We start from the raw sequence: 25038 nt of genomic DNA on the forward strand, positions 1-25038 counted from the left end.
CAACCCCAGGTTTGCAATATTATCTTTAAAAAGCAAAATCTGACCACTACAATTGCCACTCGGTTCCTTTTGGTGCAAGATAAACTGGTAGATGTTTGGATGGTTCTGTATTGCCTAGTTCTACTCATACTACTAGTAAGCAAGGGCCAGTCTGTTTTGGCATGGGAACGAATGTGCTTTCAAACTCTAGAACCGCTGGCAGTGGAAATGAATACTCTATGTCTCCTCCAAACCTCAGTTTTCAGATCATTTACTAAACTGACTTGGGCTCTGTACTGAGTTCAAAGGGTGCTTTTTCTTAACTTACCACTGTTCTAACCTCATTTATTATCTGTTCTATGATGAGAAATTATCTAAATATCTTGTCCGTTAGTGGATTCAAGTACTTATTATACCCATGCAATCATTTTCATAAGTTCAAATGAAAAACAGAAAAATACAAGCATGTAATATGCACTAGATCAGGGGTGGGCAAACTTTTTGACTCAAGGGCCACAATGGGTTCTTAAACTGGACCGCAGGGCCGGGACAAAAGCATGGATGGAGTGTTTGTGTGAACTAATATAAATTCAAAGTAAACATCATTACATAAAAGGGTATGGTCTTTTTTTTTAGTTTTATTCATTTCAAATGGGCCGGATCCGGCCCGCGGGCTGTAGTTTGCCCACGGCTGCACTAGATCCTAATGAAATCAATGTGACTTGTTAGTTAATTGGTAAGATATATACAGTTACATATTTTATCTTGTTTGATGTCTTCTCTTTACTGCTTTTTGGATTATCTTGTGTTTTTAGTTTTTGGACACTTCCTGATTAATGCCAATGTCATCTATATAGCAATGCCAGCTAAAAATGCACCAAAGTATCTTGAAAACCAGCTAAAGTATAGTAATAGCGCTAATCACAAACCTTTCATCATCTCATAGAAACAAGATAAGATGGACAATGTGTGGGGACAGATATGTGATGAATGGCAGTGCAGAGTATCAAGAGAGGTAAGGATGGAACACGTAGCAGTTTTAAGAGATATAAGAGGACATGGGACGGGAGAGAAATCCTTGGAGAAATGGGGCAAAAGGGAGTCTTTTTCATGTAAGGACATTTCAATCAGGTATAATTAATAAGCCAGACATTTTTGTATTTCATTCCATCATATTTAAAAGTAGTTGGAGGACTTTGTGACAATACCATGAAACAAAAACCATTTGTTGAGAGGTTGCTATTTTGTACCATAACTTAAGAAAGAGCTTAATAATGAATTTTGGATCACAAGTTAAAGCTGTATTTGAAACAGAAATGTTATCTCTTGTCCAAATGATAAAAAAACATCCCAGACGGGTAATCTGTTCTGCGTAATGGAAAAGTTGAAAAAACAAGGAGAAAAATATCCTAACACAGATAGCTTAATGCTTTCCAATTTCTTGGGAGTAAAAAGTCTGTTATGATATAGAAGCCAGTCTCAAGGCAGGGGGCACTCTGTCAGCACGGCTTTCATGATCCCAACAGGACTAAGGAGGACTGTTCATGTCGGGACACACACACACACACACACACTCTCTACATAAAAGCCACGTGCAGTTTTGAAGTGGTAGTGTTGTAACTATCCAAACTTCAGATTTAAATTAATCCTGGCTGAAACCCAGGCCAGTTTACCTACCATATTTGGTCCTACTGACCTTCAAGATATAGCATATTTTTAGAAGGCTGGTGCTGGTATCAAATATGAAGGAAAGGAAAAGACATTTCATATTTATCTTGAAATGGTCACAATTAGGTGTTCGTATAGACGAAAGAATCAGATCACATATGCGATCTGAAAACGTTGGCTCATTTATCCATGACAGCAGCCACGCTGAAAACTTAAAACCCCCAGAGCTGCTTGCTTTTCACTAGAACATTTCACACCCACCAGTGACAGAGGTGCGACATCTGCTGTAAATAAGCACTGGTTCGACCTGAAGAAATACAATTCCATGACTGCCTTTCTGTCAACTTTTATAAATGTTTCTTTCTTGGTCATCACATGATTTCTGTTAGGCTTTGGCTCTGTAAAATAGCCTTATTTTTACAGTTGGCATTACTTCACAAGTCATTCTAAAACGATATCTTTTTCTTTACATGCACATTGAAAATTTTTTTTTACTACTAGTAAACATTTGGCCAGAAGCACAAGGAAGTTTAAAAGAGGAATTTCATCATGACTTACTTGCTAGGTGAAGCAATAATTTGTCTAGAGAAGTCAATGCAAACATCAAAAGAGTATATGAAAGAATTTAAAATACATAATAAAACTACCTTAAGTATTAAAAAAAAAACCCTTAGGTATAAATATAAGGACTACAAAACAAAAAAGTGATTAGCTCATATTTTATCACAGAGAAGGAAGACACAGCATGAGAAATTTCAAAGAAAAGAAAGAGGTATACAGGTCAAGAATCAATTTCGGGCAAGATGATGGGCTCCAGTGAGCAGATGTCAAGGGATGAAAATAGGTATGCCTAGAAGCAAATTTTAAAAGCATTGTCTCTTCAAATCTTTTTCCATACCACCTAAGCATCTTGATTCACCATGGCCATATCAGCAGTGAAATGGGCGATATCAAACAGAACTATTTTGAAACATTTCTTTCTAATCCAAAATGGACCTTTATACTGTGTTTGTCATAAATCCATATATTCTTCTCTTCCAGATGACTAGAATTGCAAAGTAGAACTTGCTTTGACATCTGAGGGCAGGACGACAGTTTGCTACCATCCTTCTATGGATATTCCGTATGAACACACCAAGCCTATCCCTTGGCCAGATCCTGTGCATAATTATGAAGAAAAACAGGATCAAATACTGAAAACCAGATTAGAAGAAAAAGATGAACACTTGGAGCAAAGACCCATGAAAGAACAACTTAGCAAAATGTTCTTTACTACTAAGCACCGTTGTTATCCTTATGGACAGTATCATACACTTCATAGGAAACTGAATCCTCCAAAAGACAGATGATATTGAGGTTTTCAGTAAAATGCTGTCCTGTTCTCATTTGCCATTTGAGGAAATACAATCATATATATTCACTATGTTATATAGTAAAATAATAATAAAATGTCTTTTCATCTAAAAAAAAATCAATTTCGGTGGTGTGACTGAGGAACTGTATAGAAGAAGGTTAGATAACATTCCAGGTGTGCAAACTGGTTGTTTGCAAGCTGGAGGCAAAAGAGGGCTAGATTAAAAGATGTTTTAAACATCGTTTTTACCCAAGTTTTATCATTATTATTATTATTATCATTATTATTGAGCCAAATTGCTTACTCAAAGCTTTGAAGCCACCATGACTGTTACCTTTAATGCAAGTAATAATGTTGGTAGGATAAGTTTGTATGATGATAGAGCAGTGGTCGGCAAACCGCAGCTCGTGAGCCACATGCGACTTTTTGGCCCCTTGAGTGTGGCTCTTCCACAAAATACCGGCTCTTCCACAAAATACTGACTTCTGCGCATGGGCCACGAAGTTTCAATCGCACGGTACGGGCGCGCCCACACGTGGTATTTTGTGGTAGAGCCACACGCAAGGGACCAAAGAGCCGCATGTGGCTCGTGAGCCGCGGTTTGCCGACCACGGGGATAGAGTATCAAAGTACCTCCCTATTGCTGTATTACTAAATTAATATTGCTGCTGAATTGTTGCTATATCACTGAATTAGTAAGAACTATGTGTACACTTTCCATATACACAAAGTTTACGTGAGTAGCATACAAATTTGTATAGAGGCCTGTTGTCCTGGAGCACGTTGCTATCTGAAATGTACCTTCAGTATTAACTCATGTGCAAGAGGCAAAAGGAGATTGTGCCAAACCATTTCTATAGCTACTCAGAAATCGGAAGTCGTTTTAACTTATTGTGCTGAAATCACCAAGGAGAGGCTTCTAATGATTGATAAATTTGATCTGTTCCAGCACCAGCTACTGCTGAAGAAAATGATGAGGTGCAGACGAGAAGTAAATGACCTCTGTCCACTTCCCCTTCTAGACCAATTGGTCGTCCTGTGACTCACTATATGCATTGCCCTTTACCAAGAATCAGCATTTCTTAAATTGTTCGCATGTGGTAGGTAGGTGAAAACTGAACCAGAAAAATTGCCACGAGGTTCAGATAACCTCTGTAAACTGTGATATTATGTCTTCTCCATGTAGGTCTGATTTTGAAAATTAAAGCTGAAGGTAAAGTTATATAGGGTATTCTTGGCCTCATGGTTACTTTCCCCTCCTCCTTAGGGGTTACAGGGCCCTTCATGTCATCCAGCCTTTTATATGATGAAAGCCTGATAGTCAGGCTGCTAGGGAGTTCCTACAGATCTTTTCTCTGGCCACTGCTCCCGTAAGGAAAGCTTGTTTCCCTATCTGAACATGTTAAGGCTGTGACCCTGGGAACACATGACCACTGATAAAAAACTGGACAGCTCTCAAGCCAAGGTCAGAGGGAAAAACTGAAGGTGTAGGTATGAGACGAGCAGATGGGTCCCTGGACAGAGACAGGATGATTTTCACATGCCCAAGTTATCTTAATGTTACCTATTAGGACTAGAGCCTACACATTAACCAACCTATGTGTGCATAGTCTGTAAGCCAAAATTGGCTTGTGTTGAAGACAATTCCTTGAGTATTTGAACCATAGAGTTTTCATCTCCTTTGGTCCTCCTTGAATTTAACTGGTAGAAATTTACATGAAGAATTCATTACCTTCATAAGACAAAAGAAACAAATTCAATTTGTTTTAAATAATTTTTCTATTGGTTTTTTTCTAACACACACAAAAAAACTTGAATAATATCCTGGCAGGTGTGGTGAAAGGAGTAAACTTGTTTGGATAATACTATTTCATCATCTTTCAGTTTCCACATTGCATCGCTGAGTATTGTCTGATTTTCCTAGAAGGTATAAAAGATACCAAGAGCCCTAGCTAGTTTGGCTCAGTGGGTAGAGCATCGGCAGTGACCCAAGGGTCCCAGGGTTGATTCCAGTCAAGGGAATGTACCTTGATTGAAGGCTCCTCCCTGGCCCAGGCCCTGGTCAGGGCTCGTGCAGGAGGCAACCAATCGATGTGTTTCTCTCACATCGATACTTCTCTGTGTCTTTCCCTTTCTCTAAAAATCAATGGAAAAATATCCTTGGGTGAGGGTTAAAAAAAATAAATTAAATTAAATGTACCAGAAGATAGTACTTTTTTGTAGTCTTTTTTCTTTTTAGTCTTTTACTGAACACAGTTGAGAATTCAGCATTTTTCATTTTCTGCCCATAATGGCAAACAGAAGAAAACTGACAGAAGATATTTCACAATTGTTAGAAGAATAAGCATACAAATACAAAGACAAACTCTTAACAATGATGGTGAAATTAATTATATAAACTGTATTTCAGATTATGTGTTTACATAAAATAATATCCAAGATATAGTTGATCAAATGTAAGAGTTAAAGAGTGAACAATCTATTTTTAAGACCAAAAGGAAATCTGTTATCCAGTTAGGGAGGATGTCATCATAGAATATGTTTTAAGAAGAAATTTTTGCTATAAGGACATGTAACAGTACTCTTTCACCTGATGAGGTTTAATAAATAGACAAATGCTAAAAGTACTACTGAAAGGAGATAAAGAGCATGGAAATGGCCCTAACCGGTTTGGCTCAGTGGATAGAGCCTCGGCCTGCGGACTCAAGGGTCCCAGGTTCGTTTCTGGTCAAGGGCATGTACCTTGGTTGCGGGCATATCTCTGGTAGGGAGTGTGCAGGAGGCAGCTGATTGAATTTCTCTTGCATTGATGTTTCTAACTCTTTATCCCTCTCTCTTCCTCTCTGTAAGAATTCAATAAAATATATTTTTTTAAAAAGAGCATAGAAATGAAAAAACTCATTGAATTGATAGTTTTAATCAATGTCTAAAAATGAAAATGTTTTGCTATCATAGGCTAAAGAAATGACTACTTTCTCCTCAACAAAATTATGAGCCATGAAAGTTTTCAAAGTACTGCATCTTGAGGACAAAAGCGCAACAGGAAGAATAGGAGGTAATAAAAAGCTGGAACCTCTTAGAAATGTATTTGAAATCTGGATCAATATTTTCAAGATGGGTATGTTTCAGACTCATCCATGAACAATTACTTACATTCAAATGATATTGCCTATGTTGGATCTGTATATCTTTATACCAGATATACATGTCCAAAATATGGAATAAATTTTGGATTTATTACATTTAAAGTCTTATTACTTTCCAACACAGGTGTTTTTCACCATCCCTTTGCTTATATATTTGTAATTATCTGAAAAACAACTTAAAATATATTTTAAAAGGGTCCATTGAACTCAGATGATAAATGATGGTGACTATTGATAGTCCCTTCAGGTGCAAGGACCTTGCCAGCTTACATCTGGCCCCCAACAACTATTCTTCCTGGCATATCGGTGGTTAAAAATGTAGAATTTGATAAAAGGTGTAAGAGATAGAAAGTGTTATATCTTTAAGAGGATATATAGTCACAATTATTGCGAGCAACAGGAATGGTTTTGTAAAGGAGTTGGCCTGGCTACAACAAACTAGTTAAAAGCTATGAAATATGAGTTCAGGTTTATATAAATGAAATAGAAAACATGCCAGGTGAATTTATGACATAAAAAAGAAGACAGAAGCCCGGGCCGGTTTGGCTCAGTGGATGGAGTGTCAGCCTGCAGACTGAGGGGTCCTGGGTTCGATTCCGGTCAAGGGCATGTACCTTGGTTGCGGGTGCATCCCCAGTGAGGGGTGTGCAGGAGGCAGCTGATCGATGTTTCTCTCTCATCGATGTTTCTGACTCTCTATCCCCCTCCCTTCCTGTCAGTGAAAATCAATAAAATATATTTAAAAAAATAATAATAATTAAAAAAAAGAAGAAGACAGAAGTGGAAAACGAAGGTCATGTTTAGAGGAGCAAGTTAGCTAGCTTAGGGAAAAAAAACAGAAACAAGATTATTAAGCAGTTTATTAAACTTTTTATAGTTTAATATCTTAAAAATCTTTCATCTTGCCCTGACCAGTTTGGCTCAGTGGATAGAGTGTTGGCCTGCAGATTGAAGGGTCCCAGGTTCGATTCCAGTCAAGGGCATGTACGTTGGTTGTGGGCACATCCCCAGTCGGGGGTGTGCAGGAGGCAGCTGATCAATGTTTCTCTCATCGATGTGTCTAACTTTCTATCCCTCTCCCTTCCTCTCTGTAAAAAAATCAATAGAATATACTTTAAAAAAAATCTTTCATCTTACAGAAAATATTGAGTTTCAAAATTGATATATACATTGTTCATGACCACAAATCTATGACAGAAAGCTCTTCTCCAAACAAAAGCCATCAAACTCCACTCAATTTCCCGTTATCTAAGTTACCTTTTGACAAGTCTTCTTTATTCAATTTTAGTATCACTATAAGGAGTTTTCAAAGAAGTAGTAATGAGAACTGAAACTTAACGGTTGGTTCATGTGCATTTTTTGAGATACTGCTAGTCTGAAATTTGTGGAGAAGCTAAGGTTGCAATCACAGAGGAGACACCGTGGAAAGGAAAGATGGTAGTTAAGCCATAGGGCAGATTCAACTATCAAAACATGAAGAGTGAGAGGAGGACTGCAGATAAAGTTTGCAGAAGTACTTCTTTTTAATAAATTCCAGGTCAAGGAACCAGTTAGAAGTCTAAGAAAGAGCAGTCACAGAAATAGGCAGGAGGGCAAGAAAAGAGGCATTTCTCTAGTTTAAAAACAACTTTTGTAATGGGGAAATTGGCCAACAGCAATCAAATAAGATGATTACAAACTAGGTTGCCAGATTTAGCAAGCAGGAGGTAGTAAGAAGTCTCAGGTAGAACATACACACAATACAGAAGAATTAAGGAACTAAAGTGAGGTGCAGTGTCAAGTATCAAACAACTTCCTCCAAGTCAAACATGCATATCTTAGGAAATGGGTCTGCCAAGTGGATTCACTTTGTCAGAGTGGAGAAGCCCTATCCAAAACTGCATACTACATGTTCTTTCGAAAATCAGCCAAGTCCAAAAGAAAAACAGACAGAAGCCTGAACAGGAAATTCACAAAAAGAAAAAGAAAAATGACACAAATACTTTAAATATTCACATTAGCAAAAATTAAAAAAAAACCCACAAAACACACAAACTTTAAAAATCAACGATACAAAAAAAATCAATGAATTAATTATATTATCTTCAAATTAGCATATAAAAACACTCTAAACCATACCACTGAAAACAACTAAAATTACTTAAGAAACTATTTTAAAAAAATCTTTCAAAATTGTGCCTTTAATTAGGCCAGAAAATAAGGAATGCTTAGAAGTGAAAAATAAAGTAAAAGCAGAAAACTAGGGTGGTAAGAATGGCGAAACGGAACAAACCCTCCCATACAGGTACCTATCGATACCTATTACTTTAAGGTTTGACCTTGTAAGGGGAACGACGGAGCAGAGGGGTTGGGAAACAAAGCCTAAAACCTGTCTGGAAGTTGAGAGTCTAAAAGAGATCTTGCCCATACAACTAGAACACCCTCTCCCCAAACTGCACCCAAAATATAAAGAAAAATGAAAAAGAAACTTGTCCTGAAGAAAAGGATGGCATCAATATTTTTCTCCACTCAACATGGGAGGAAGAGAAAACAAAGCTCCCCTTAGGACTGATGACCACAACCCAGACTGTATATGGTGTGGCAGCTTAAGTGGGGATATGGCATGAGCTGAGAATTTATCATTAACTAGAGGCCTGGAGCACAAAAATTTGTGCACTCGGAGGGTCCCTCATCCCGGCCTGTGCCCTCTCGCAGTCTGGGACCCCTTAGGGGATGTCCACCTGCTGGCTTAGGCCCACTCCTTGGGGGATAGGGCCTAATCTGGCAGTCAGACATCCCTCTGGCAGCCCAGGAGCCCTTGGGGGATGTCCACTTGCCAGCAGGGAGCAGGCCTCAGCTGCAGTCAGACATCCTTAGTGCTATTAAGGAGGCAGGAGAGGCTCCCGCCACCACCGCTGAGCACACTGACCACCAGTGGACAGCTCCTGCATTGAGCGTTTGCCCCCTGGTGGTCAATGTGTGTCATAGTGACCAGTCATTCCTAGTTGTTCTGCTGTAGGGTCAATTTGCATATTACCCTTTTATTATATAGGATGGTTCCCCATTTTGTACAAGTGCCTCCAGGCACATGACAAAGCAAACACACACAAAGTCCCTGGAAAAAATTGCACCTTTCAAGCCGGAGTCCAACAATCCCCACAGATAAAATTTTTTTTTAAAAAAGAGTGGTTAAAAAAAAATCATAAAATGACCTGGCCAGTGTGTGGTCCCTGAGAAAGACAGAGTTCTGCCTCTAGAATGCCTTTGGATTTGAAATGCAGCATCAACTCTTTCCTGGGTCTCCAGCCTATTTGAGAATTGACTACAAATTTTAGCTCTTCCTCCAGATTGCCATCATTCAAGCTGAGCCTAAAGGCAACATCAACCCTTCTCTGGATTTCCAATCTGCTGGCCTTGCAAATTTTAAACTTTCCAGACCCCACAGTCACATGAAACTATACACATGCCTAGAAATAGAAAAAGTAACTAATTGAAACTAAAAGCTCAATCGATGACTTAAAAAGCAACCGGATCAGAAATAACTGAAGAGAATGTTAAGAACTTCTGCTTCTGGCAGTATCACCAACCAAATGCTCTAAAGAACATTTAGAAAAACCACATTTTTATACATTGCTGGGCTTGCAGAAAATAAGGGAAATAGCCCCCCACAAATAAATCTAGAGGAAAAGTTAGAGCAAGAAGCATTGAGCTATAAGCAAACAGTAAAGGCATAACTGCCCTGCAGACAAATAATATTAATGGTCTAAGTCAAGGGGTGAATAGACTGAGTCATGTGCCAGCAGCAACTGAATTCACTTCTAAACCAAGGCAGGGATCCTCAAAATTAGTTATAATAGTCAACTCTATAAAAAGTCATAGCTCCAGGAAGAAGCAAACACAATTCCTTCTAAAGAACAGTTTTCTCAACTTTAGCATGGACTTTTTCATAGATTGTAATAAAATATGTATGAGCTCATAATTAAAGATCGTGAGTGAGGGTCCGCAGAAACAAAGTACAGATTTAGACTTCCAAGGGCTTTACTGGAATTGCCAAAAACAGACTATAAAATAGCTAGAGACAAAGTTCATAAAGAAATAAAAGATAAATTAACAAAATGAATAATCAACATAAAACTAGCAAAATTAACTAGGCATATTTGAAAATATGAAATGCAACAGAACTATTAGATATTAAAATGGTACTATTGACATTTAAAACAGTGGAATTATTAAACAGCAACTTAGACAGAGCTAAAGGTAGAATTGGTGAACTGAAAAATAAACCTGAAGTTACAAGGAACACAGAATAGACAGATAAAAGAGAGGTTAAGAAATATTGAGAATAGAGTAAGAATGTCTAAAGTACATCAAATAAGTTTATTGGGGGGGGGGAGAGAATAAGCAGAAAGAGAATGTAGAGAATAAAGGGGAGGCAATATTTGAAGAGAAAAATGTCTGAAATTTTTCCAGAATGGATGAAAGACTTGAACAATAATAACATGTACCAAGCAGAACAAATAAACATGAATGCACATCTACGCATAATACATTAAAACTGTAGAAACTTAGGACAAAATGATGTCACAAGTAGTTAGATAGAAAAGAAAGATCATCTGCAAAGGAACAGAAATTAGACTGATGGCAGATAACTGCAATAATGGAAACCAAGAATCAGTATAAAAATATCATTGAAATGCTGAAAGAAAACATCTTGCATACTCTAGCTTTTAGGAACAAGAGTAAAATAAAGATAAATTCAGATAAAAACGAGTTTACCATAAACAAATGTCCCTATAGAAAATTCCAAACAATATATATTGGGGGGAAAATCTCAGAAGGAAGATCAGAGATGAAAGAAGAATAGTGAATATATAGTTCATTAAGTACGTAGGTAACAATGACTGATAACAATAAATAATAATTTATAAAGTTAAAAAGCAAAAATTGAAGCATAGCCTATACATTTGAAGAAGGTTCCTAGGCCTTCAAGTACTTTATGTATCATTATTTGATGGAAAGGACTCAAGAGTAGAAATAATTCTAAAAATATTTATCAATTATTATACCATGGGTACAAATCAATCAGAATGGTCAATAAAATAAACAGTATGACTATCCCCGCATGCAGTTGCTGAATATGAGTCTTAGCTGTGAAATAACTTTAGAATTTGTTAACTTGTGTAACCATGGTAGTATTCAAGGAAACCAATGAAATACTAGAAATAGATTGTATTGTATAACCCCTGAACTACTCAAGGGGAAAGGTGAAACAAGAAAAACAAACATTAAAATCTCAATCAGGGAAAGAAGGGGAAAGGAAAACATCAACATAAAGAAAATAAAAAACAGAAAAACCCAGAGTGAATAGATAAAGACTTGTAGTAAAAACATATCAATAATGGCAGTATATAGACCAGGGGTGGGCAAACTTTTTGACTTGAGGGCCACAATGGGTTCTTAAACTGGACCGGAGGGCCGGAACAAAAGCATGGATGGAGTGTTTGTGTGAACTAATATAAATTCAAAGTAAACATCATTACATAAAGGGGTACGGTCTTTTTTTCAATAGTTTTATTCATTTCAAATGGGCCGGATCCGGCCCGCGGGCTGTAGTTTGCCCACGGCTGATATAGACAAATTGTACCAGTTCAAATACAGGTTGTCAGATTAGTTTTAAAAAATACTAAAATCAGTTATATGTTGTATCGAAAATATAACAACATGAAAAGATGGAAAAGAGGTGAAAGAAACTGTAATCCCGTGTGATTGACTGACCTGTGCCCCAACCCCAATTCATATGTTGAAGCCCTACTCATTAATGTATTTCAAGACAGGCCTTTAAAGAAGTAATTAAGGTTAAATGAGTCATAAGGGTGGGGCCCTAATCTAATACTGGTGTCCCTATAAGAGGAAGAGACATGGGACATGTGTGTTTGGAGAAAAGGCCATGTAAGGGCAGTGCAAGAAAGCACCATGTGCAAGCCAAGGAGAGAGGCCACAGGAGAAACTAAACTAATGGCACCTTGATCTTGGACTTTTAGCTTCCAGAACTGTGAGAGAATAAATTGTTTTTTAAGCCACTCAGCCTGTGGTATTTGGTTATGGCAGTCCTAAGACATCAGACAGATATTAACCAAAAGAAAGCTGGTTTTATTAATAATATAGAGAAAATATACTCTGAGGCAAAAATATACTATCCTTAGGAATAGAGAAAGATGTCAAATAATGAGAAATGGCTCAATTCAGAGTTTAAATATCACACACACACACACACACACACACACACAAATGGAAAAATATGGAGGGAGAAATAGAAGAATCAATCACTATTGCATACTGAGTTGAGCAAGCCAGCTGTGGAGGACATTTTGGAATTATTTGGGGGAAATTTGAATATGTTATGGGTTTTAGGTAAGATAAAGATACATAACTATGGAAAAGAGATTACTGACTAAAATATTAGTAGGTTACGAAAGAGCTGTACATTTTAGCAAATGCATACACATGTAAACACACACACACACACACACACACACACACACACAACACACAGATAAAAAAAAAGTTACAGAAAACTGTGTACTAAAGTTTTTATGTTGGTACTCTGATGAGTATAATTATTTTCTTTTTTTTGGCTTCTGTGTATTTTTAAGGACAAATAATGCAAAATGAGAGAACCCTGAAACATAAATACTAGAAGTAATATAGAGAAGTCATTATGTAACAAAAGAGGTTTCACAAATCAATGAAAAGAGTTCAAACAAGAGATGCTGAGTATGGGTAAGTTCAGAATAAAGCTTCCTATTATATAAAGTCACAAATTAAATTTTAGATGAATTTCAGAGTTAAAAGAAATAAACCAGAAAAAATACAGATCAATATATACCTGATCATCAGATGAGTAACAAAGGGAGAAACACAATGGAATAACTTGCCAAATAAAAGAGCAATGAAATTGGATATGCCAACCATTACCACGGATGGGGCAAAATTATTATTAGGTGAAAATATTTTATAACTTAAAAAACAAATGCACTTAAAATTTATTAAAATCAATAGTCATCAGTAAGGTGGCTGATTACAAAATTACACAAAATTGACCCTATTTAGGAAAAAAATATTATAAAAATAAAAGAAGAAACACACTACACCCAGGATGGACTTTATACATGTGTTTAGATTTACTAAACGTTTATTTTATGCTAAGATTTTCTCCATTTAGGTTTCACGTATCTCTTATTAAGCTTTATTCCCAAGTGTTTTATTTTTCTTTTCCCTTTGGTAAATGGAATATATCTTCAGTGAGCAGGAAAGATACAGATAGGTTCTTTTCCCAGCCATCCATCCTCCTTCTGCCTATCTCCCCTAGCAGGAGGGTCATGGTTTGATAGTTTGTTTACTGCCAGCTCAAAAGGGCAGAAACCATACATTCCAGAGCTCAGATATCTGCCTCTGCTCAAGAAATGCTAGAAGCCACCTCTATTCTCTTGTTAAGGGAAGAAAAACCACAATTGGAGAATTAAAAAAACGTACACACACAAAAACAGTAACTCTTAGGGACAATGTAACCTAGGGAAGGAAGATGCACTTTTAGAAAATGGGGACAGGCCCTCTGGAACTAAAAGCACAGTTTCAAATTTTAAAACTGAATCGAAAAAGAAAAAAAAGTAAGAAGAGATAGCCACACTTGAGAACGCAATATTTTGTAAGTTTAAGTAGAACAACCTTATAACAAAAAGCAGGACAGGAGATCGGAAATGCTGAGAGAAAGGTATGAAACTTTGAAGACCAATTTAGGAGCGCTATCAGTTGACTAACAGGAGTTCCAGAAGGAGAAAAGGAAATCAGTAAGGTAAACAAATAACAAAAGAAAATCTCTAAACACATAAAGAAATGAATATTTACAAGAGGTGACATTGTTCTGCAACAAGACTTTTTCATTGAAGGAAGTGACTTGTTGATTTACGTGATCGGACAAGCTCCCTGTGTTGCTGGAAAACGGAAACAAACAGTTTGCAGACTGGCTACTTTAAATAGCACTGCTTCATGGACATCAGTTGGTTTTGCCTAACTTCATCCAGTATCTCTTTTCATAATAGCACCTTGATTTTCTTTTGGGAGAAGCTTCCTTCCCCTATTTTAATCCTTGTGGTTGGGATAGGGCTCAGCTCACGGGGTGGGCAAATGACGCAAGTCTATGGAATCAGTGTCATGCTATGTTAGATCAAGAAAATCAATCTAAGCTTTTGTCAGAACTGCTGGCAATTCTAGCCTTCCTGGAACTAGAATTGAGTACTCAAATCCAGATGTATCTGAAACGATTCTAATTCCTGGAGTTATAAGTTACATGAGTCAATAAATTTCATTTTTCCCCTTCTTGTGCAATAGTTCTCAGACTTCAGGGTGCATCAATATTACCTGGAGAGTATGTTAAAAACAACAAAACAAAACAAAACAACAGACTGCTGGAATCCACACCCTGGGATAAGTCTGGATGAAGCCTCAGAATTTTTCTTTCTAAAAAGATCCCAGGTGATGCTGGTTTAGTGACTACACTTGAGAATAAACTGCCTTAAGCCATTATGAATTGGTTCATATTACTTATACATGAAAGACTAGTGACTCCTATATCTCCAATTATGTGAAATAACCCTTGAAGCAAATTGAAAATAAAAATTTTAAGTTATCTAAGAAATAATGAGAATAATTAGAAATTCATACCAAACAATTAAGCCTTTCTTAAAGTAATATCTATGGTCTGAAATCCTTATCTATACTAATAAAAGAGTAATATGCTAATTAGACCAGACATCCTTCTGGACAAAGCCACAGTGGCGGGGCCAAGGCAGAGGCAGTTCGGGGCGATCAGGCCAGCAGGGGAGAGCAGTTAGGGGGACCAGGCTGGCAGGGAAGAGTAGTTAGGGGCGACCAGGCTGGCAGGGGAGGGCAGTTGTGGGCGACCAGGCCAGCAGGGGAGAGCAGTTAGGGGGATCAGGCAGGCAGGCAGAGTGGTTAGGACAGGCAGGCAGGTGAGCGGTTAGAAGCCAGCCATCCTGGATTGCAAGAGGAATGTCCAACTGCCAGTTTATCTATACTAATAAAAGGGTAATATGCTAATTAGACCAGACTCCGTCTGGACAGAGCCGCAGTGGCGGGGCCTGAAGGCACAGGCAGTTCGGGGCGATCAGGCCAGCAGGGGAGAGCAGTTAGGGGGGTCAGGCCGGCAGGCAGAGTGGTTAGGACAGGCAGGCAGGTGAGTGGTTAGGAGCTAGCTGTCCCAGTTTGCCAGAGGAATGTCTGACTGCTGGTTTAGGCTCAATCCCACCCCTGCGGACATCCCCCGAGGGGTCCTGGATTGAAGAGGCTGCAGGCTGGGCTGAGGGACCTCTCCCCCATGCACAAATTTTGTGCACCGGGCCTCTAGTCTATATATATAAAAGCCTAAGCAACCAAATGACTGATCGCTATGACGTGCACTGACCACCAGGAAACAGATGCTCAATGCACAGGATTGGGCTCCCTCCTGTCTGGATCAGGCCTGTGGGGATCAGCCCAAAACTGGCTATCTAACATCCGAGGAGGGGTCCCGGATTGCGAGAGGGCACAGGTCAGATTGAGGGATCCCACCAGTGCACGAATCTGTGCATCAGGACTCTAGTTATTTATCAAAATAAAGACTGATAATTAATTTAAAAATTTGATGGTACCTCTAAAGGCTAAGTAATACCTTTCTTTTTTAAAAAAAAATGTATTTATTGATTTCAGAGAGGAAGGGAGAGAGAGAAGGAGAGAGAATCTTTGACCAGCTGTCTCCTGCAGGCCCCGCACTGGGGATTGAGCCCACAACCCAGGCATGTGCCCTGACCAGGAATCGAACCAGGACCTCCTGGATCCTAGGTTGATGCTCAACCCATAAGTCAGAAGATCACAAGTCCATTTTTTCCCTTTACAAAATATTTTCTAAATTTAAAATCTGTTGTCTGATTATATCCAAAGCATCTACATTTAAAAACAGCCCTTCATTATATGAAAATACATATTAATAATATCATTTTATAGGGAAACTTGTTGATTATGAATCTGATCTTACAAAAATGAGGTATGCTTTTATTAAATTACTACTTTGTATTGATAAGTGCAGATTGTAATTTATATATTATATATATTATAAATTATAATGTAAATAAGGCAATCCTATTTACACTAATAAAAAAAATCTTTTTATCAGAATAATTCAAATCCTAGTTCTTAATCTGTTTATTTTTAACCAAATTTCAAAATATTAAAATTCCAGTGTAAATTTACAAGAATCACTACACAGGCTCTTCAGATTCATCAGAACAGAACTGACTTGTGCTTCTTAACTAATAAAGAATAAAAAAGGTTAGCCAGAGGATGCTAACAACTTTGTAATTCCTTGGATTATTACTTGGGCTTGGGGTACAGGCCTCATATTTTAGTGGAGAGATTTAGCAGTATAAATATGGAAATTTTCTCTTGATTATTTTTCATTTTGATTACCCCTATTCACACAGGAAAAGATTGGACATTACAGCAGATATAAACAAGAGAATTTGTTTTTTGAGTTTTAAAGTGACACTCCAAACAATGTCAGATGCTCATTAATATATATATATAGAAAGCAACTCAAAAATTTTAAATACTATCCAATTTTCATAATCCTTTGTATGGAAACCATCCAATAAATATTTGATCTCATTTTCACCAAGACCAGAGTCTAAAGGAAGAAAGCTATGTAAAGTTTCTTTTAAACATTCAATTTCCACATGAAATATTGGAGTTTTTTTCTGAGTCTCTGCAGGCATTACTTTACTATTTATTATGCTTAAAATAAAACAGCAATCAGAAAATCAACCTAAAATTGTGATTATTTGCCACTTGGCTTCTGACTATTCCCATCAGGCACCTTGGGAGACCTAGGCATTGCCCAGTGAAGCTCGGCCCCACACAATGTCTTGCAGAGAGAGGGTGATGAGAATGGCACATTGTCTGCCGTTCTGAACAGAGGTCACAGCAGGGAGAGCATCTGCTAAGATAATGTGAATGAAGGAAACAACTATAATTGCCTCATTAGGAGATCTCTGGCCAAATAATCACAAGAAGAAAGGACTTAGAAAACCACCCTAAAATTAACTCTATAATAAGGTAAATGTGAGACAGAGTAAAAAATGTAGAAGAATTAAGGAGACTTGGGTATTCTATTGGTTTTACTATTTTCCTTAGTCACCTTATGGATGAATGGAAAGTTGGATGCAACAGTTCAGTTATTCAGCTCCAGGCCTTGCCAGTCGTTAGTAGGAAGCAGAAGATGCAAATTCACAGCTGTCCAGGACACAAACAAATGTAAAATAAAGGGTGCTGGGGAATTGCTTACAAGGGACGGAAAATAGGAACTAAAAAGGGATATCTACTGGTCTATATTGTGGAATTACAATGAAAAGCATATAATCAAAGGCATGGGGAACAGTTTAAGAGGGAAAGAAGTAAAATTAAAAGAGCAAAGTATCAGAAAAACAAAAGAGAAAAAAGAACAAACTGTCCCTGCCTGATCAATTTACTTTCTTCTATTTTCTGCCTCTAACTTTTGAAGCCATACTTTCCTTAAAAGTCAACAGCATAGAATTACAACTAAATCCCGAGTCACCTGAAATTATCAGCTGATATAGGTGTATGTGTTTTATTCAACATTGTTGAGAAATTAAAATTTCATACCAAAAGCTAAGGTAAATGTTTTCCTAATTTAAATTTAAATTAAGTACCCAAACTAGTCCCAAGACTGAAATGTATTGACACTGTGACAAATTATTTTTGCATTTCCTAATATTTTGAAGATAAACTTTATTAACTTCATATTATACAGTCAAAACATATTATTATATAAATAGGTTCTTGAAGTGAATTATAATTACTAAATTTTTTTTATTCCAACAAACACAGTAAAATTAGCTTGTTACACCCATAAACCAGGTTTAAAATAAGCAAACTATTTGATGACTTTGATGTTTTGCACCCAAAATGTGCTGGCTAATTTTTCCATTCCATTTACCATTCCGGTCTTTAAACTGCCTTAATCTCCTGCCCTCAGATGTTGACCTTGTAAGAATAGGGGTCATAGGTCAGAATAGACAGACCTCAAAGGATCTGGACTATCAATTCATGCCTGAGAGATTTCTCTTCCACAATAGGAACCTACGAAACAGCAAATTCCTAAATCAAATCACACAAGTATCAGGGTGAAACTGCTATTTATTGGAATTTGTTGATTTACATTTTTAAATATCTCTAGGACTTAAAGAGCATTTTTCTTTTTCTTTTGGGAGCAGATTCTCACATGAAAAAATATGAAAATAAAATAATTGAAAGAACTTTTCATGTAAAAACGGATATCCTTAATATCATTGTATCATACACCTAAGTATAGATTTATTACTTTAAGGCATTCTATGTAGATTTTAAATATCCTGAATTCCTAGCCATAAAGAACCTGAGAAAAACCACAGAGATAATGTCTAAAAGTGGTTATCCTACTGTAAAGGTGTGGGTGAGAGTGTGAGTGTGTGTGTGGGGAGGGGTGGGGGGGGTGTTAGAGAAGGGTTACCACAAGTTTTAAGCATACTTAAGGTAAATGAGGACATTCAAAGAATATTTTTAAATAAACAAATCAAAATATACAGTCCTTCAATAAAGAACAATATCTTACGGTTTCCAAACCTTTTTGCAAATTAAAAGAATTTGAAACACAAAATTATTGTCCTGTAAAATAATAATCATACATCTTCACTTTTATTTTTATAAAGGGCAAGAGTGTATACACACACACACACACACACACACACACACATATATATATATATATCCCACATTCAAAGGCTGTTAAATCACGTTATTTACCCACATCTTCAGAAAAAAATCACTTCTACTGTCGTGGTAAACAACCTGCTTCCCTATTTATAATGGTCTGGCCCTCTAGCAACTTCAGCGCAAAATTATAGCTAATTTGCCTACAAACGTCAGGTGGTCATAATAATCTGGCCATTCAGTGTATATATGTAATGAGTTTCTGTTCATGTTCACCTTGGTCTTTCTGACCATAAACAGTAAATATAATATGTCATTCTCATATCATTTTAATAGTGGACTAAAAGGAATGTTACATTTCATAATCAATTTTAAGTCTAAAGGAACAGCATCTTAAAAATGCTAAATGAACAAGACTTTCTAATATGATCAAATGAAACATTTCCTATACTTATAAGCCAAAAACATTACTACTGAACTATATAACAATTACCCTTCTTTCTAAAAAAAAAAAAAAAAACATTAAAATTCCAACTCATGTAGAAAATGAAAAAGCTTACTCATGTGCTAATGCAGTGATGCAAATAAAATATTGCCTGAAATGGAATGAAAGCAGTAGAACAACATTCAAGTCAAGATTGTTGAAAAGAAACTTGCATTATAAATAGCACTTCTTGGACTATTTGGGTCAAAAGATGTGGAAGGTTAAAGAGAACAAAGAAGAGAGTCACTACCCAAGAAAAAAATTAGAATAAAAAAGGAGGTAAAAATAAAACACCTTAAACAATTAAAAAATATGAAGCTATATGTATATACCCAATATATACATCTCCCATGTATGCATGCACTTCAACTGATTTTAAAAATTATATGTTTCTATTCTTTAATTATTAAGAATTAAAATAATTTAACCTACACAGAAAGATTTCCAAATGAGTTATTTTAGTATACATGCTGTTTATAAATATAACGTATTTGTTAATATAAACTGAAATTTTATTATATAAAATATTTAATTATATGTTATAGGCTGACATGATTATTTCATGTAAATACTAAACATCAACAGTGCCAAACACATAAATAATCATTTTTCCCCAATAATTTCTTCCTGTTAAAAAATACTTCTTTTTCTCATAGTAAATTGTGGTTTATTAAAGAATAAAATCATGGTGTAGGCCAGTTTGCGGGAAGAAATATAGAGTTTAAAAATATTTTTTCTTTCCAACCTTCATTTTACTATAAAGAGAGCTTTGTAAGGGTTAGTCAATCTCTACTCTTTGTTAATGAGCATAAGAAAAACTAAACAGCAAACATAAATCTAAAATTATTTCATTTGAAACTTTAAGAAAACATTTTAAATGTGGAGGATTTAAAATAAAACAAGATAACACTGCTGCTGGGTAACTGGACACTAGTAACTGAACACTAAATTAAGAACAACTTTAAGATAGAATGAAAAAATAACCCCACTTACTTTTGTAACTAGTCTACTCAAATTTAAGGCAAAAATCTTTAAAATTATTTTGTTTCTTGCCACAAAGACATAAATCTTCACAAAATGTGTTTTTATCATATATGTATTAGAATTGAACAAATTATATATATAACAAATTTGATATATATATAATATAGATTAGACTTGAACAAGTAAGTTCTTTTGAGTGATGAAACCACATTTTGAATTTGTTAAATGTTTTAATTGCCTGTAATAAAAACTTTAAGATTTAATATTTTAACCTGAAATGACAGAAAGTAGATTAAATTTTCTAAAAACATTTCAAGAGAAAAGGTATTTTTTCAACAGATAGCACTTGAACAATTCATATTATTCATATTAAAAAAAACACCTCAACCTAACCCAAGCACCTTATATGCAAAAGTATATTCTAGAAAGACTATAGATGTAAATGTAAAACTATAAAGCTACCAGAAGAAAACATGGGTGAAGAATCTCTGTGATCTGGGGTTAAGCAAAGATTTCTTAAATAAGACATCACATAAACATAACATAAAAGACTGATAAATGTCTTTATCAAAATTTAAAACTTTTCCTCTGCGAGAGATGTTTAAGAGATTGGAAAGACAACCCACAAATTTAGAAAAAGGATTTTCAAACCATATGCCTGAGAAAGAACTTTTATTTACAATTATATAAAGAGCTCTCAAAATGCAATAATAAGAAAACACACAATCCAGTAATAGGCAAAAGGTATAAATCAAAGCAAATAAAAGGATGATACAAAAACAAAAAAGCAGCTCAATATCAGTAGCCATTAGGGAAACGAAAATTAAATCCATGATGACATCTGCCTACTAGAATCGTTAAAGTGAAAAATACTGTCAATACCAAATGCTGGCAAAGAGGCAGGGCAGCTGGAACTCTCACATATTGTCGGTGTGTTTCAGAACAGCATAGTCACTCTGGGAAAATGCTGGCAGCGTCTTATAAAACTGAATATATAGCTATGACCATATTATCCATCAACCCTACTCGGAGATAAATGAAAAACTTATGTTTCTTGAACAGTGGTACCCAAATGTTTGTAGCGACTCTATTTATGATTGCCAAACTGGAAATGCCCCAATACTAATTCACACTGTGGGAAGCTATGTAGATGCTAATAATTGACATGAAATATTCCGTGACATATAGTTAAGTAAAAAACAAATGCAGGTTTCAAAAAATCGCATAATAATATAATTCCCATTTCAGTTTGTATTTGAAGTGATTTTTCCCCTTAACTTCTTTTTTTTTAAATATTATTTGAATTTTCTATATATATGAGTTATCCATTAAAAACAGACAAAATAATTAGGTATATTTCCATTTGAAAAAACAGGTGAGGTGCTGGGATGTACAGACAGGCATTTCTTTCTGTTGAAAACGCCAACCTCATTTGTGGTCTAAGAACAGCCTAATGAAAATGGTGGCAGGGGACCGACTAGTCAGTGCGCAATGCTGAGTGCCCAGTTCAGTAGACTCTGCAGGTAGCTCATACTGCAAGAGAGCCCATATTACTGAAAAATTCCATTCAGCTACAGAGTGATGGCATGTTATTTTTACTAGACTATATGAAGTCCAATAATATAAAAATATAAATAAATTTTCAAGTCTTTCCTAAATACAATAAACTCACAAACTAACAAATTAAAATGATGACCTACCTATCTCCCTTTGGTCTTCTTTTTTGTAGTGTCTTCCCTTTGGGTCTTCTTTCACTTCCTAAACAGGGGCTCCCACCAGGTCCTGTTACCCGTATTGATTCAAGGCCTTTGGAAGATTTTTTAAATGTGAATTCCACTGGTTCTCCTTCTTTTAGGCTTCTAAATCCTTCCATGAATAATTTGCTCTGTAAAGAGCAGAGGAGGGAGGGGAATAGAAAGAGATCATGATTATCAATGCTTTATAAATTATCTCTATAATTCTAAGATTAACATAGCAAAATATTCTTTGTTACTTATTACTAAGTATAAAGTCTGTTTTGTTTAAGTTCAGTGACGGTTATATGCCATTTTAAAGTTTCCTGTTGCAAGGCTGGCAGTGAGGGAATAAACTAATACCATTTTTTAAAGACAATTTGGCAATACTTACAAAAATTTAAATATTCTTTGACCCAGCAATTCCACTTCAAGGACTCTCCTACAGACATACTCACACAAAGGTTAAAAAAAAAAGACCTATATCAAAATTTACCACAGCACTGTCTGGTAAGAAAATAACTACCTTAGTGTCCATCATTGGTAAATTGATTAAATAAATTACAGTAGAGCTATAGAATGTAGTGTCATTGAGCCATTTAAAGAAGATCTGCATGTATTAATGTAGGAAGATAAACAAGCAACACTGTTGATTTAAAAAATTAAGGTTAAATAAGAGTGTTTACCATCTATGTCAAGAAGTCTTTAAAAGTTAAATGTTACATGTTTATGTATGTACTAGTAGAGATGGAATCTGGAACAACAAAGTCATTTTCCAGTCCTTTTCTGGGAAAGTGGGGAAGCTTTTCAATAATACATAATTGTACGGTGTGAACTTTTTATAACTTAAAGGGAAATACATTTTTATAGCATGAAAGACAGTTGATTTTTTTTAAAAAAAAAAAAAGGAAGAAAAGTATTCTGATTACAAAAGTATAACCTTGATTACAAATGTGAACTAGCTCTTTGGATCTTACTCTTTTTGTCAAAGTAAATGTGCCAATTCAAAATATACTAAAAAAAGTGTGAAAATCATTAGTTAATTTCTTCAAACCCCTTGTGTATATTTTACAGATCTAATTTGGAATATCATGTAGTCTTAAAAGATTTTTTCCTAAATTTAGGGGCAAAAGGGTGCAAAACGAAATATGGTAGGAGACGTTGGTCCAAGCCCAGCTCTTTGGGTAAACAAGTGTGCAGCCATCAGTGAGTCATTTTATCTCTTTTCTATGTATCTGTAAATTTAAGGGATTTGAGTTTCCCCATAGGTGTTCTGAGGAACAGTGGTTCCAAAACAGACTCCATGAAGAAAGGAGTTTGTGGTCAAATAAGTTTGTGAAATACTATACAATATATTGTTTCCCCTTAGTAATCGTACTAAAGTTTCTAAGATGCCCTCCCCTTTCCCCCACACCGAAATAAGAACCTTATCTAACTGTGTTTAACCTAGCAATTTCCTGACATAATTGATGCCAGAGCCCTTGCTTTATAAGTGCAGATGACTAGCACACTTAGGGAAACACTGAACCAGAAAATCTCTACCCCTCGCAAGTCCATGATTCAAAAGGCAGTTCAATAATTACAAATAACCAAATGGATATATGGAACAAACAGAAACAATACTTCAAAGTTCAACGCAAAAGGAGTGTATTCATTGTGAAAGTAATATGATACATGAAAACAGGGTTTTTAACTGTTTTTAGGTCACCTGACACTGCGAAACCCTTCGTGGGGAAGTCTGCAACTGGCAGCACCTTTTCTGCTGTCTGATGCAATGTAGAAATCAGAAAACCAAACCAAAACAAAACAAAACAAAATACAACTGCCTACACCCTTTAAAATAAAAACAATTATTATTTTTAAAGCTTTTTTTTTTAACAATCCCAAAGCTTCTCGTTTCCCCTAAGTTTTCCCTCATGAATTATAAAGAGTTCTTTTGCTTTTATCCCCTTGCTTACTCCTCACTCAAGAAAGTACAAATTATTAAATCAGACGAAGTGGAGTATAGATGAACTACTTCAATGAAGAGAATGGACACAGGTTGTTCATACGTTTTGTTTCTACAGTAAAAATTCCATCACTTATTTATTTACTTCTCATTTCTAGTGTCCATGGGCACTATCACCAATTTTATTTGATTTCACTCTCCATTATTACAATTTTTGACAGGTATCATTTATAAGTAAACTTATAATTGATCATTTAGATTGGGCCTTCCAAATCTAAACTTCCATCTCTTATGGATCATTAAGTTCTGTACATTATTCACGATATTATGAAAGAATAGTTCTTTAAATTCTATCATATATTCAAGCTTTTGTAAATTACTGCATAAGGCATTCTAGATTTATAATACTTCAAAAATAAGAACATCCCTAAGAAACTACAATGGCATTGCAGGGAAAAGATGATTCACATAGAATGGTCTATCTTTGCTATTATATAAAAAATTGCTACTACATAGATGGGAAAGATTTGTTGAAATAGGGGAAGGAATTAGCTCATTGCTTCACAAAAATCAACTTCTCTCCTTGACTTGATAATTCTTTTTAAAAGTGCCTCCATTTTTCTAGTCACACTGGTTTCAATCCTTAGTTTTACCCAAACTATTTATTGAAACATGTACCGCCAAAACCGGTTTGGCTCGATGGATAGAGCGTCGGCCTGCGGACTGAAAGGTCCCAGGTTCGATTCCGATCAAGGGCATGTACCTGGGTTGCAGGCACATCCCCAGTGGGAGATGTGCAGGAGGCAGCTGATCGATGTTTCTCTCTCATCGATGTTTCTAACTCTCTATCTCTCTCCCTTCCTCTCTGTAAAAAATCAATAAAATATATTAAAAAAAAAAAAGAAACATGTACCATTCTATCTTCATAATTTCTTTCATCTGCC

General features: G+C 35.9%; 1 protein-coding gene and 1 pseudogene across 1 annotated transcript in view; one reads left to right on the forward strand and one right to left on the reverse strand.

The window, feature by feature from the left end:
- Positions 1 to 25038, reverse strand: part of LIN28B (lin-28 homolog B (C. elegans)) — a 74758-nt gene that overhangs the window by 10218 nt on the left and 39502 nt on the right. The window contains exon 3 of the mRNA XM_015572723.1: positions 22114 to 22298. Within this exon, the coding sequence (XP_015428209.1) occupies positions 22114 to 22298 (185 nt within the window). The remainder of the gene's footprint in view (positions 1 to 22113; positions 22299 to 25038) is intronic.
- LOC102767567 lies at positions 2481 to 3039 on the forward strand (annotated as a pseudogene).

Source organism: Myotis davidii, unplaced genomic scaffold (assembly GCF_000327345.1).
Source record: "Myotis davidii unplaced genomic scaffold, ASM32734v1 scaffold68, whole genome shotgun sequence".
NCBI lineage: Eukaryota > Metazoa > Chordata > Mammalia > Chiroptera > Vespertilionidae > Myotis > Myotis davidii.